The sequence below is a fragment of the Salminus brasiliensis genome, chromosome 2 (genome assembly GCF_030463535.1).
Source record: "Salminus brasiliensis chromosome 2, fSalBra1.hap2, whole genome shotgun sequence".
Lineage (NCBI taxonomy): Eukaryota > Metazoa > Chordata > Actinopteri > Characiformes > Bryconidae > Salminus > Salminus brasiliensis.
The window spans coordinates 2,723,040-2,738,435 of NC_132879.1; the positions used below are offsets into that span (position 1 = coordinate 2,723,040).

Genomic DNA, 15,396 nt, shown 5'->3' on the forward strand with positions numbered 1-15,396 from the left:
TTTTCAACATTTCCACTCAACATTTACACTGGATATCCAAAGACAGGCCTCGGGTCAGCAGTGGGACTGCTAATAGAAAATTCACCGAACTGACCCACAGACCAAGACACATGTAACCAATTGGTATGCAGCTCACAATAACTCCATATAACTCCAGTAATCGAACAATGCCAAATGCCGAACGGCATCCTCCCAATGCCCACCCCCCCCACCCCCCAATCCATTCCCGACCCACACCGCTCTCCTGCTTTCTATGGCTTGAAGAAAAGGAACGAACATCTTCAACGTCTTCAGTTGCTTTTTTTCCACTGTCCTTCCACCGCCGGTACCGGTCCAACCAACCACAACACTGATTGTCATGTTGGATGACTTTGTGCTTTATCTAGGTTTGCGATTAACATACTGTCGAGGGCTGAGTTGAGGTTTGGAACGGATTTCAACCTGAGCTTCCCAAGGACTCTCAGAGAAGAGTGGACATTTCAGGAATGACCTTCATGCATAAAAATGATAGTTGGGTTGGTGGTTGGGGTCGGGTAAGGGGGTAAGGGGGTGAGGGCTACTCTGAAAAAAAAGAAGAAATGTCACTAGAGATGTACACCACCATGCAACACTCAATAACAAGTTTCAACCCGTCCCACGTCCACTTTCCTCGCCTTCGTCCATCACGGCCTGGTCCATTCTCCTTCCAGGGGAAACAAAAGGCTTGATTTTACAGACTATCAGGGTCCAAAAAAGTGATTTTTTTAAATTCTGCTCATCTCCTCCAGTTGTTATTGGCCTATAAATGTTTGATAGAGATTCCATGCTAACAGAAAAGGCGTGAGATGCGTCGTTAGCCATTGGGCGATTTCCTCAGCCACTGGTAGAACTGCTGCTTGTAGAGGTTGTGCCACTTCACATTGGCTTGGACAATCTCCACAGCTCGGGCAAAAGCAGACGTTGCCCCTCCACCACTCGTCTCGATGAATTCCTTCAGCTGAAGAAGAGAAGACAGCAGAAATGGACATGAATCTGTTAGATTACATGTAAGATTGAATTGTATATTTAGGTTTATTTGCATGTCTACAAGCTAAACTATATGAGAGCAAATAGGAAATAATTCCTAAACAGTTGAAGAGCCCTGTAAAGGTATGGCCTTGTTGAAATACTAAAGCCTAAGCAAAGAGGGTTCTTTGTAATTGTCATGGCGGGTTAGGCCAGACACAGAGGGATGAACACTTGCAGAGATGGACTCAATACAAGTCATTTATTAAACAAAACTCAAAAGGGGCAAGTTAAGCAAAAGATGCAGCAGCTGAAGGCCATAAACGTGAATCCAGTGATCAACAAAACCAGAACATGGGAAACAAGAGGGCAAAAACAAACAGACCTGAGACCGGGGGTTTTAGCTGGGGAACCAGCTACTTAGCAAGAGCGGCTAGGCCGACCCAACCTGGAACCACTGCGGGGCAGAGGGTCGCTGGAACGAGAGTCGTGGGTATAACGTAGCAGAGCTGACTACTTGAACCGCCGGCTGGCTGGCTCGTATAGGGGGAATCGAGCAGAAGCTGGCCTAATCCAAACATGGTCTGAGACGGGAACCTCTCGGGCTACCTCAAGGTTCCTTAACCATTTATCCATTTATTTCTCGCCGCTGAACAGAGTGTCGAAGTACCCCCAGCCTCAGGTGCAACACATCAACTTAAACAAGACGTGATAAACCTTAACCAAAACACGTGAACATGAACAAAACACTGAACCAAACATACATGAATACAAATGACCAAGAACCGAGTCCGAGTGGATGGAGCACCATCATTCCAGTCCTGGTGTGAGCCTGTGGGCGGCGGCTCGGAATCGCCCCTTGGGAGGGTGTGATACCGAGGGGCAGACAATAATACTGAAAAGTGGTTCTTTGACCCATAAAGGTGGTGTAACAGTTATTATACACATAGCCAGCTATTCAGCCCACAGCTATTCAGCCCCACCCACTCATACTGTAGCAATAAGGGTGTTTCAGCCTAGACTGCAAAACCACAGCCAATCACAACAGCACTCCCTGATATTTGAAAAGTCTGATTATGGTTTTATGGTTTAAGGAATAAAGACAGGTTCGAAAATTGTCATTCAGAAATGAACCCTGACTGTTTCTGATACATAGACCCATAAAACCCTAAAGTAACATAAAACTGGTTAAATTAAATATAACACTAGAAGATTTTACCCCTTAAACTGGCCGAAAGTGTGGTGTAACAGTTATTGATGCTATTTAGGACCCATTTTTTTGTACTAGTATGTGAATAAACATTTAACCATGTAAGCATTTAGGGTGAATTGTCATGTTTCTATGTATAGAATCATTGAATTTACTAAAGAACCTTTGAAGAGCCTCCTTTTCAAGAGTGTAGTAGAAGTTGAAAACCAATGCTTTGCCACATTACAATACTTGCCACAGTACACATACACATAGCCAGCTATTCAGCCTACAGCTATTCAGCCCCACCCACTCATACTGAAGCAACAAGGGTGTTTCAGCCTAGACTGCAAAACCACAGCCAATCACAACAGCACTCCCTGATATTTGAACAGTTTGATGGTTTTATGGTTTAAGGAATAAAGACAGGTTTGAAAATTGTCATTCAGAAATGAACCCTGACTGGTTCTGATACACAGACCCATAAAAAAAAAAAAAAAGTGTAAACTAAATATAACACTAGAAGATTTTACCCCTTAACCCTTAAACATGCTGAAAGTGTTATATTCTATTACCAGAGAAAAGCCCCACCAGTTAGTACAGCCCCTATAGTCATTGAGTAATACACACTACCTTAGTGTGTGATAAGCCTTGAAGCGTTAAGGTCATAAAAGATAATTTATCTACAATCAAAACATCAAAAAATAATTTTTTAACTCTATATAACATCAGAGTACAGAATATGGTATATTGATTTTGGTGCTGGGTTATTGATCACTTGGTTTTCAGTTTGATACTCAGGTCAAGTCAAATTTATTTCCATAGCTTTTTACAACTGTTGTCGTCACAAAGCAGCTTTACATAATTAGTCATTAGTAAAAAGACAGAAAAAAGAAATATCATAAGAAGACATGAAGGATCCAAGACCCCCAGTGAGACGCCAACGGCGACAGTGGCATGGAGAACCTCCCTCAGAGCTGGAGGAAGAAACCTTGGGAGGAACCAAGACTCACAAGGGGAACCTGACCCGTCTAAACTGTTGAACTGCTCTGATCATAATCATAATATAATAATCATGATATAGTAGAACTTAATATAGTCATGGCAGTGATGGTCAGAGTAATGATGGGTAATAGTGGTGATATTAACAGTGGCAGATAGTTAAGAGTCCCATTAGGTTTGAACATGGTCATTAAACAGATGGAGTGGGAGGAGGGTGTGCAGCTGGTCTGACATGGGTGGTGGTGGGGACGTGGCAGCTGGTCTGACCAGGTCTGCTGAGCTGCCACTGTTGTGCCCTTGAGCAAGGCCCTTAACCCTCTCGGCTCCAGGGCTGCTCTGACCCTGACTTTCTAAGCTATGAAATGTGGGGAGCAGAATATTGTAGTACTGTACAAGCGTCCCACTGTCCAAGTAACTGTTCAGCTACATCAGATAAGTTTACATAGGTTTCTCAGATGATGCCAGAGGCAGCTCTACACACCTACACAGAGGCATTTAGCAGACGCTCTTCTCCAGAGCGACTTACAAAAGTGCTTCACTATTTACTCAAGAAGAACCTCAGCTAGTTTGAATAGACTAAAAAATTGAAAGATCCTCTAATGTTAGACTCTACTAAACACAAGTCAATATGGAGACCACAGTACTCTACTATTCGCCCAAGTCCTCTCAGAAGAGGAGGGTCTTCAGTCTGGGTTTGAGGACAGCGAGTGTTGGACTCTGCTGTTCGGACACCCAGGGGAAGCTCGTTTCACCACTTCGGTGCAGGACAGTAAAAAGCTGGACGCTCGTCTTCCGTGGATCTTAAAGGATGGCGGGTCGAGCCGAGCCGTACTTGAAGCTGGAAGGGCTCTCGGTGCAGATCGGCTTTTGACCATCGCCATCAAGTACGGAGGGGCTGGCTGGTCCAGTCTTGGCTTTGTAGGCCAGACTCAGGGGTTTGAATCTGATGACCTGGGCAGCAGCTACAGGAATCCAGTCAAGAGAGAACGCAGTAGTGGAGAGACATGGCTGAATTTAGGAACATTAAAGACGACCCGACCCGTGCCACTGTGTTCTGGATAAGTTGCAGGGGTCTGATGGTGCGTAGAAGAAGACCAGCCAGAAGAGAGCTGCAGTAGTCAAGTCTCGAGGTGACGAGAGGAGAAGGGTCGAATTCTCCAGAAAAAACATACAGGGTATAAATCTCACCCACTCGGACCTGGCCTGCTGGACCGGCTTTTGTAGGCTTTTGTATTTTCGGCCTATCTTCAGATGCAGCGTAGTCCTCTAACTACAGCCAAACAGCAGCGGAATACAAAACCCTGTGTTTACATGCAAATGACTGACATGTAATTGAGCAGATAACAATGCTGCTTATGGGACTGAGGCTGCGGAGTTTGCAAGTTTGAAGCAAACAGAATTATACAACTGTTTGTTTTTTTGCCAGGAAAGTCAGGAAACCTCCGAGTATGCCGCTTCCTTGCGTCTCCAGTCTTCAAACAGTACAGCTAACCTCTCCTGCCAATTAGTGACAAAGACGTCTAAACTGGATGCGCGCTGAATAACAACACAGCGTCAGTCACCTCCGGCTGTGGACCGTATAGACTCAGCCTTGAAACTTTCAACCCACATAACCGCACTGGAGGAGACGTTTTATTACGCTCTGAATTTGATGAAACGCCGCTGTTATGTAACTAATTATGCATTTTCTTCGGTACGTACATCAGGATAGTCCTGTGAAGTGTGTAGCTTATTAAAAGGGTGGGAATATTGAGCAACAACCTACCAAGTGCCAACTTTCAAATACTGACATAAGCTGTTTATAAATGCTGGAGTAATGCATTATAACTGTTCTATTCACTGCTTATGAATGCATGATGAAGTGCCCGTGTGGACAGTCTTCAAACAGTGCTGCCGAATGCGCCGTGCTGTACCCAGTGGACTCATTGAAAACCAGCGCCCCATTAATACAAACCCCATCCTTAACCTGCCTCTGGTCCCACCGTAATCTCAAAGCTATTCCCCACCTTATTTTACTGCCAAACACATAAAGAGTCCTTAAAGTGCGCTTCCTGCACTTCATTGTCTATGACAAAATGCTAATGTGCTGTTTAAGAAAACGGCGAGTGTGGAAAAGTAAAAGCTGCAGCTTGGTGGAGTCAGAGACAGGCATCAGCATTCCGGGCCCCTGGGGGGGGGCGAAGACTGCATGCATTTGAATAAATGAATATACAGGCCATTTCAGCAATGGGGTTAATCGTTTGTGGGTAAGCAAATGACAGAATTATAATAAGTAAACAGAATTTTGGGGTTGCCTCTAATTCACCGTCACCTGGGGTTTGGTTTTTTCTCCTCATGGAAGAAACAGTCAAGTCCTTTTTTTTTTTATTCCCATAATTCCCTACAAACTCTGCAGACTGCAGGGAGAAGTGAAAATGGCCCAGACTAGCAATTAAAGCAACACAGACACTAAAACACAAATACTTCACAACCGGACTAAAGCGAAGCATGACTGATCCTGTTCCAGTTAATTGGTTGCACAGTTCCGCCGCAGGGCGTTCGGGGTGATTGTGTTAAAGGGAGCAGAAGAAGCCTTTCAGCGATCGTTCAAATTAAAACAACGTAAAGCCCCTAAAACTGCACCACCAACTTCTGTGCTTTCAATTACAAACACCTACCCTCTGCTCATACTCGCTGGCCACTTTATTAGAAACACCTAAGTTCTACTTCCACTCCTGGCCACTTTACTAGAAACACCGACCCTCTGCTCATACTTGTGGCCACTTTATTAGAAACACCTACCTTCTGCTCATACTTGTGGCCACTTTAATAGAAACACCTACCTTCTGCTCATACTTGTGGCCACTTTAATAGAAACACCTACCTTCTGCTCATACTTGTGGCCACTTTATTAAAAACACCCAAGTTCTACTTCCACTCCTGGCCACTTTATTAGAAACACTTACTTTGTGCTTCCACACACTGGCCACTTTATTAGAAACCCCTACCATGTGCGTCCACTCCTGGTCACTTTATTAGAAACACTTTGTTCTTCCATTCTCTGGCCACTTTATTAGAAACCCCTAATTTATACTTCTACTTTATGACCAGTTTATTAGAAACGCATACCCTTTACTTCTACTCACTGGCCACTTTATTGGAAACCACCTTGTGCTCCTATTGGCCACTTTATTAGAAACACCTAACTTGCATTTTTACTGGCCACTTTATTAGTAACACATACCTTCTACATTCACACACTGGCCACTTTATTAGAAACACCTACCTTCTACATTCACACACTGGCCACTTTATTAGAAACACTTACTTTGTGCTTCCACTCACTGGCCGCTTTATTGGAAACCTACCTTGTGCTCCTATTGACCACTTTATTAGAAACGCCTAACTTGCATTTTCACTGGCCACTTTATTAGAAACACTTGCCCTCTGCTTATACTCACTGGTCACTTTATTAGACACCACTAATTTATTGGAAACACCTAACTTGCATTTTCTCTTTTTGGCCACAAAAGTAGAAACAGTAACCTTCTGCTTGTCCTCTGCCACTTTATTAGAAACCCCTTAAAAATAATGGAATATGACGATGGGCGTTACATGGCCATATCTTTTTTCTGGTTGTGTTTAGGAAAACTGGTTACCCTAAATTCTACCCAGACTGTGAGTCTGAGGCTACAGGGATTGATCTTCTAGTGGCTGTTTGATTTTCCTACCAGCTCCAGTCACTCTGGAGTGCACTGTAGCTGAAAGCTGCTGCTAGAGGAGCTGCATTAGCGTCAGACTCACCTCAGTGAGCTCGCTCTCTGTGTTGAGGAACTCCGTCACCCCGCTGATTAATTTAGAGTTCATAAATAAGGCCTCTCCGTACCTGCGAGAAGAAAAAAAACAGGGGAGTCACTCCCAATAAAGCTCCGCTGTTTACAAGCCGCGGCGCCCCACTCCGGGGGACGCTCACACAGCAAAGCCAATAAATATTATTCATTATGCGCTCTATAGCTCCACACACACACACACACACACAAACAACAGCATCAGGATTCAGCAGCGTCGGCTTATGACTGCGAGAAACCGCATATATATTTCATAAGATGCAGAGAGAGGGACAGAGACAGAGAGAGAGAGAGAGACAGTACCTGGAGTTCAGCATGTCCCACTTTTCCCTGAAGTACCTCCACGCTAAATGGCGTCCGTGCGGATTGCGGCCCACGTGGATGATCACATCGATCACGTCCTGATCCGGCACTAGGTCTGAGCTTAGAGACAGGTTGAGCAGCCTAGAAAATAACACACAAAAAAACAAACAAACAAACACACAAAACATAAATATAGTAGTTGCTTTTCTCATTGCTGGTTCTTCTCTGTTGTATCCAATACATACATACACAGAAATAAACAACATATACCATCAACCCATTAGCCATAACATTAGAACATTCCTCATGACCTGGTTCCAGGACTTTAGTTCCTGCCAAGGGGTGGAGCTACATATTAGGCAGCGAGTGGACAGTCAGTTCTTGGACAAGCATAAAGAAGCTGTGATGTTGTAGACAATGCCAGGGTCAGAACATCTCCAGAACATCAGGCATCAGGTCTTTTGGGGGGTTCACACAGTGGTATGCTGTGGTTAGTACCTGCTGAAGTCAAAAGTGCTCTGAGGATGGTCAACCATTGACCGGCGACAGGGTCATTGATGCTCATGGAGGTCCCACCCACCTTACAACTTACAGGACTTACTAATCTCAGTCTTTGTGCCAGATAGCACAGCAGGACACTTTCAGAGGTCTTATGGAGTCCATGCCACAATGGGTCAGAGCTATTTTGGTGGACCTGCACAGTAAGTACATTCTCCACCTCAGGCCTTTTGAGTATTTCGATGTATGGGATTCCTGCCCTGCCTTGGAGCTCATTGCTATTGTATTTTTTGTTTCTTAAATATTACAATGAATTATCTTGACCAACATCAGATTTGTTTGTTTGCCAAACCAGGAGGAACTGGCTCCTACTGGGGGGGTTAAAGCGAGAGGCTTTCGATTCTGTTGTTTACCAGAAATGCAAACGAGGCACTTACAGATTTAAATGTGATTCAATATTGATTCTTACATTCAGGACTTTGTCTGTGAACCTTAATAGGCCAATGTTCTCCCAGTCCTTTCCCTCTTCTCCGAGTAGTGAAAGGTCAGATTGGGCGGCTTTGTTATTTAATAAAAGCAGAGCGAATAACAGCACACGTCCTCACTTCTGTACCGAATGCGACAGATACTGGAGAGCACCCCGAAACCCAATTATTTCAAAGTGTGTGTTTTCTGTATTAATGCCGTAATACAGGATCTTTAAAAAAGAATTAACCTGGAGACACAGAATCAAGTGTGGACGCGTTGGCTTGCGTCAAATTGGCGCAAAATGTCAAGTGGGGATTAAGGAAGAAAATAGGATATGAGGCATCGCCGAAAAAGACACCGCCACGGTGCACAAGTTTTCAATTTGCAATTACACTCGGGGTAATTGCTTTGCCGTGGTCAGGAAAAACCAAACGACTCTCTTTCTCATCAGCGTCTCAGTGTTTTCCCTTTTCATTCCCTCCGTGTTCTCCATCTGAACTCTGTTCGTCCTCTGGAGGACACCCGGGAGATTAATGCTAATGCCGCCAAGCTTTAGATCTGTACACACAGTTCACTTTCACCTTCCAAAACATTTTACATTATCGTGCAGGAGAGGTAGGAGGGTGCGCTTAACCCTGCTAGATCCTCCACGCACTTAAAAATAAAGGTGCTTCAAAGGGTTCCTTGAAAGATGCCTTAGAACTGTGGTTTTTGAAACCTCCTGCCCTGCATGTTTTGGTGTTTACCCTGCTCACAACACATCTGATCCAGCTGATCCGCGCAATAATAGAGCCTTCCTGAGCTGAAGGTAGGGTGCTAGAGACGGAAACCACTGAAATGTGCAGGGCAGGGGGTTGGGAGCGTTCTCCAGGACCCGGGATGGGATCCACTGCTTTAGAAGAATGTCAAGAATCTGCTCCTCATCCCCAACTCCCCAACTCAACCCAAAAGTTCTGAATGGAGTTCTACCATCCATCACACATTTCTTCCACTGCTCCACAGCTCAATAATGCTGGGGGTCTTTATACCCCTCTACTAGCCCACACCTGACATTAGGCAGCATGGGGCCAATAGGTTCATGTGTGTCTGCTCCAGGGAGTCCTAATCTGTTGGAGATACGTCTCTACAGCGACTAGACTGGCTGTGATTAGAATGGGTGTCCACAAACATTTGGACATGCAGTGTATAAACACATAAATACACTCAGTGGTTCAGCTCCCCCACTCTTAACTGCAGCTTCTTATACAGGTCATACAGTTTGTGGATTCTGGTTATAGTGGATATAAGAGGAGGACTTCCCCGGAGTGGCCTGCAGAAGGCGCTGTGAAAGCATCCCTTTTAAAAGCTGTGTCTGAACCAGAAGAGCTACGGTTCTGCCAGAGGTGGGTGTCGCACTAAGAAAAATATGTAAACAGGGTTATGAATGTAGCCTGTTAACACCCTGTTAACACGTTAACTCTGACAGCACTGGTAATTATAACCATGCACAGAGGTGCTCATGCAATGCACAGTGAATGTATGGCTGAATGACAATAATAACTACAGCCTCGTATGAATAGAGCATGTATTATTCAGTGCTATTGGCAAGCAGGCGCCTCTGCAATGGCTTGTCTTTTCGACACGGCCGTGTTTACACTTCGATTTGCAGGCAGAATCTGGAGTGACACCTATATGTGTTATAGAGTACTGTCAGGAGATGATGCTGTGTGAAAACGCTGCATCTCAGGTGTGACCACATTTCTCCATTTTTACTCTCAGAGTCTCAAAGTGCATCATAAAGAGCCAGCCAGAGATCGGCTCCTACCCCTCAGGCCTCAGATTCACACAGATATGCCGGACTTTAGCGCTAAAGCACATGAGCACCATGCCAAAAACCCCCAAAAAACAGAAAAACACATAACCCAGCCATCCTCATTAACTTCCGAACAGTGCTGAAGCTGCGCGGCGACGGCCGAAAGATGATGAATCTCTACGGGTGCCACCCCAGAAGTTTCTCCCTGGCTCCTTCGCTAATTTCCTCGTCTCCCCTTTGTCTACGGGGACGGCGCTTAACATGCTGGACCAGCAGATGCTTGGAGTTCGCAAGAACAACAAGGCAAGGTGACAAAGTTGGCCTTTTGGGATGCAAGGTAGCGTTCTCTACTTTTGGCCACAGCCTGAATTAAAAGCTGGACTCAGGAAGAGCCGGCGAGGCAGGGGAGACGCTAACGGCTAATTTATGCTCTCCAGCAGGACAAACATTGCTTTGCTTGCACATTAACATTCACCGTGATGCAATATGGCAACTCTGTTTGCTTCATTTGTTCCCCTGATACCAATTGTGGTCAATTTTCTTAGGTAAATAGAACAGGCCGCAACACTTGCCTGGCTCAGAATTACAGTAGCTTGGTCATTGACTCTGCCCCAGGGTAGACTGTTGGTAGACAAGTGGACACCCCTTCTAAAAATCCATTCAGCTACCTTAAGTTGCACAGCTTGTCTAGTCCCCATAGAGAAGTACTGCCAATAGAATAGGACTCTCTGGAGCAGATCAACATGAAACCGTTATTGGAACCATGCATAAGAAGCTGCAGTTAAGACTGGAGGAGCTGAACCACTGAGTGTATTTATGTGTTCATACACTGCATGTCCAAATGTTTGTGGACACACCTTCTAATAAATGCACCCATTCCTGACCCAGATGTGCAAATGCAAACACAAACACAGCTAGTCTAGTCCCTGTAGAGACATATCTCCAACAGATTAGGACTCCATGGAGCAGATGAACATTATATGCCTTCTGGCACTATGCTGCCTAATACCAGGCGTGGGCTAGAGGGGTATAAAGACCCCCCAGTAACACTGAGCTGTGGAGCAGTGGAAGAACTGTGTTCTCTGGAATGATGGATGGTGCTCCATCCAAAGCGTGGATGGCTCAGCATTCATAGGGTCATAGTGGCATTAGTGAGCATTAGACTACTGAGACACTCAGAGCCCCTGGACTTAGACTAATGATCAATGAAGATAAATGAACAATTTAAAATTAATTACAATCAAAACAATCAGAATGATGAATGATTAAGAGCACATGAGATGATAAAATGAATAAATTACTAGGGAACAATAAATATTTATTATTAAATATTAACAGAAAATAACCACACACACACACACACACACACACACATATATATATATATATATATATATATATATATTCTTTATTATTAAGATTATATATATATATAACAGGAATTGATATTAATAAACCAAAAATGATTAAATTAAAACCCGAATTAGGAGATTAAAGCTATACACATAAATACTGATTCTGGAGCACTTTTTTATTCAAATGAGGTCGTAAATTCATAGGGGAAAATATTAATAGAAAATAACCATATATATATATATATATATATATATATATATATATATATGGTTATTTTCTATTAAGGTTATATATATATATATTCTTATATTCTTTTTTATTAAAATTATATATATTTATATATATATAACAGGAATTGATATTAATAAACCAAAAATGATTAAATTAAAACCCAAATTAGGAGATTAAAGCTATACACATAAATACTGATTCTGGAGCACTTTTTTATTCAAATGAGGTCGTAAATTAACGGCAGGGTACAGCGGTGCATGAAACCCGAAAGGGCCTCTAAGACACTGCGGCTGCTGTGAATGGAGGATATCTGAAACGCTTCCTGACTGTTCTTTTTTAGGAACCACCCGCTGCTCTCTGAGACGGCCTCGAGCAGGACTTCATTGATTTAAGCTACACTTGAATTTCACACAGCATGCACAACCACGGGCTGAGTACAAGATGTGTATGGCAGATGTGGGAGGTGGGGGCTATAGGGATGGAGTCTCGCACATGAAAATCACTCTGAACAGGTTGAGAAGCGAGTTTGATCTTTCCAGCTCAGGTTTGTGCACGTATGTGTTTAGTATTGGGGTGTTTTCTCCCCAGCGCCATCGTTGAAGTAGACACCCGTGTTTACTGTGAATGTAGTTTGCAATGTTCTTGGTCTGGAAAAAAAACAAACAACTTTGTCTTGAGGGACTTCTGCCGTTAGAAAATGACATCTGTGATTTTAATGATGTTTTAATTATGCTATTAATCTTTGGTGGCAACAGAAGGGTTACATTTGTAAAATGCCAAACTTGAAATGTGAAAATTGGCCAATCAGGATTTTTTCCTTTGGTATCTGGGTAGAGACAGGTAAACAAGCGCTCCCATTGGCCAGGCTCTCGCTAGTAGAACTGCCTAAAGGCCTAATACGTCAATTTAACCTTCAACCTAATTAAGAACTGGCCGAGGAATCAACCAACCATATTCCAGTATCTCTGGGTGGGACCTGTTTCACCAATTTCTGCCACTTTTGCATGGGTGGGACCACTATGTTGCCAATTTCTGTTAGCATACATAGGGAATTCTGGATGTATTTTAGCACAAAGCTAATGGGAAATGCACATTTTTTGGGCCATTCCAAATGATCCCAACATTTAAAGCTTGATTTCAAGCTTGTAAGGGACATTTGTGTATCTTAGGAACAGTGAGGAATCAACCAACCACATTCCAGTGTCCATGGGTGGGACCTGTTTTGGCAATTTCTACCACTTTTGCATGGGTGGGACCACTTTGTTGCCAATTTCTGTTAGCATAAGGGATTCTGGATGTATTTTAGCACAAAGCTAATGGGAAATGCAACTTTTCTGGCCATTCCAAATTATTCAAAGCTTGATCTCAAGCTTCAACAGACATTTGTGTATCTAAGGAACAGTGTTTCCTTCGGGAAAGAGTCCCGGTACAGAGCTGCAGTCATCATTTTTCAAAGACTGACTGAACTGAGAACCTCCCGCAGGTCTAGAAAGGCATTTTTCTGGACAAAACTGGTCCCTCCCACTTGAAATTGGATCATGATTGGGCGATTCCTCGGTCAGTTCCTAATTATTGCATGGTGGTGGATAAATTGGCGCAATAGGCCTTCAGTTCTACCAGTAACCAATGGGAGGGCCTGTTTAACTGTATCTACCCAGATTCCTAATTGGACAATTTTCTGTTTAGCATTTTAAAAAATGCAGCCCGACAGAGATGAATAAAGTAGCATGACTAGCAGAGTAGTCGTTTAACTTCATAAAAATGACAGATCTATTTTCACAGATGCATTCCCAGAAGTCCTAGCAATCAGGGCCCTGAGGGTTTCCCCCTGGATCGGGGATGTTTTCACTGTTCCTTTGCAGTAGCTGAAACGTAAGTGTGATAAATGCTGAATACACTGTCCTGAATGGTAATGTAGACTAAATGGACAAAAGTATTGGGACACCTGCTCATTCATTATTTCTTCTAAAATCAAGGGAATTAAAAAACAATCTAGCTTTCTACTAGATTGTGGACCTTACAGTAGCTGAGTGCATTTATTAGAAAGGGGTGTCCAGAAACATTTGCAATTATTTACAATGGCACAGCTGACAACCCCTCCCATAATGTGCTTCCAACGTGTGCGAGCGAAATCCATGCTGCAGGTCTATGATCATCATGAATTAATCAGCAAGACTTCAAGCCTTCAGAGGATCCAGCATGACTCATCAAACTCTACCTGCACACGGCAGACAAGAAAGTTACAAACTGTCTTCAGAAGCTCCGGCGGGTCCTCAGCCAGCATCCATAAAGGGCAACTCTTAACAGAGCTAACTAGGCCTAGGCCCAACTCCGACGCTGCTAAAACTCTCCACAGGGAGGCCACAGCTGTTGTTTTCATGCTGCCTTGGCTTTCTCTACTTCGGGTTATAGGCTTTCTGCCGTGTGGCACTTTCTAGCTGGAGCTGTTAATGCCATGTGCTAATGCTAACACACTGTGTCATAGCGTGACGCTACTGTTTCCAATTAGCACATGCATGGGGCTAATGGATTTCCAAAGCCTATACCTCCTGTTTTTCTTTCCAGCTCTGTCTGACACTATTTTCAGCTCTGTAACAACACAGCATCTCTTCACAGCTGCTTCAGCGTCTTTTCTCCACCTTTCATTTCCATCATCAGCTGTACGCTACGCAAAGCTGTTGTTTCTCTGCTCTCGGCACATCGCATGACTATGTTTAGACATAGATTATTATTTCTAACCTGGGCAGTTCTCAGGATTCAGAGCCCTTTAAGAGTGCCTAAGGCATGGGTACAGTCAATGCCTGTAGAAAATGTGTAGCTCCACCCATTCCCATGTTTCACATTACCTTTACATTTACAGCATTTAGCATTTGGCTTCACTGTTTACTCAAGAATAGCCTCAGCTAGTTAGACACTAAGACACCAAGACTCTACTAAACACAGAAGTCAATATGGAGACCATAGTACTCTACTCTTCACCCAAGTCCTCTCAGAAGAGGAGGGTCTTCAGTCTGGGTTTGAGGACAGTGAGTGTTGGACTCTGCTGTTCGGACACCCAGGGGAAGTTCGTTCCACCACTTCGGTGCAGGACAGTAAAAAGTCTGGACGCTCGTCTTCCGTGGATCTTAAAGGATGGCGGGTCGAGCTGAGCCGTACTTGAAGCTGGAAGGGCTCTCGGTGCAGATCAGGCTTTTGACCATCACCATCAAGTACGGAGGGGCTGGTTGGTCCAGTCTTGGCTTTGTAGGCCAGAGTCAGGGTCAGGTTGAATCTGATGACCTGGGCAGCAGCTACAGGAAGTTACAATGAAGAGCTGAATATGGCTGAACTTAGACCCGTCCCGCTGTGTTCTGGATCAGTTGCAGGGGCCTGATGGTGTGCAACGTTATGTAATAGATTTACGAATGTCTTTAAAATGGGATACTAAATTTGGTTTTAACAAAAAAAAGAAACATTTAAAACCTTTAATGTTTTGTGACAAATATCATTTAGCTATTAAAAATTCAAAAATGCTCTTTTTAGTTTATTAAATTTATAAAAAAATGATAATTAACTAACTACTGTTGTTTTTTCTCTAAAATGATTCATAGCTTTAATTAAATAGCGCATTTGTTGTTGTCCCTCCGTCCTTCATACAACCCCGTAACACTGCCATTTTTCCCTGCTATGTTTATCATTTTCAGGAAGTGACATCATCAAAGTCTGTTTGCCTGCACAGCTCAAATACAGTCAAGCTTATCTTCCCT

General features: G+C 43.6%; 1 protein-coding gene across 1 annotated transcript in view; it reads right to left on the reverse strand.

Annotated features, from left to right (window-relative positions):
* Positions 1–230: 230 nt before the first annotated feature.
* LOC140550261 (thyrotropin-releasing hormone-degrading ectoenzyme-like) overlaps positions 231–15,396 on the reverse strand; it is a 341,162-nt gene continuing 325,996 nt past the window's right edge. Inside the window, exons 18-20 of the mRNA XM_072674121.1 lie at positions 7,306–7,446; positions 6,959–7,040; positions 231–976 (exon numbers count right to left, since the gene is read on the reverse strand). Coding sequence (XP_072530222.1) covers positions 833–976; positions 6,959–7,040; positions 7,306–7,446 — 367 coding nt within the window. The 3' untranslated portion in view covers positions 231–832. The remainder of the gene's footprint in view (positions 977–6,958; positions 7,041–7,305; positions 7,447–15,396) is intronic.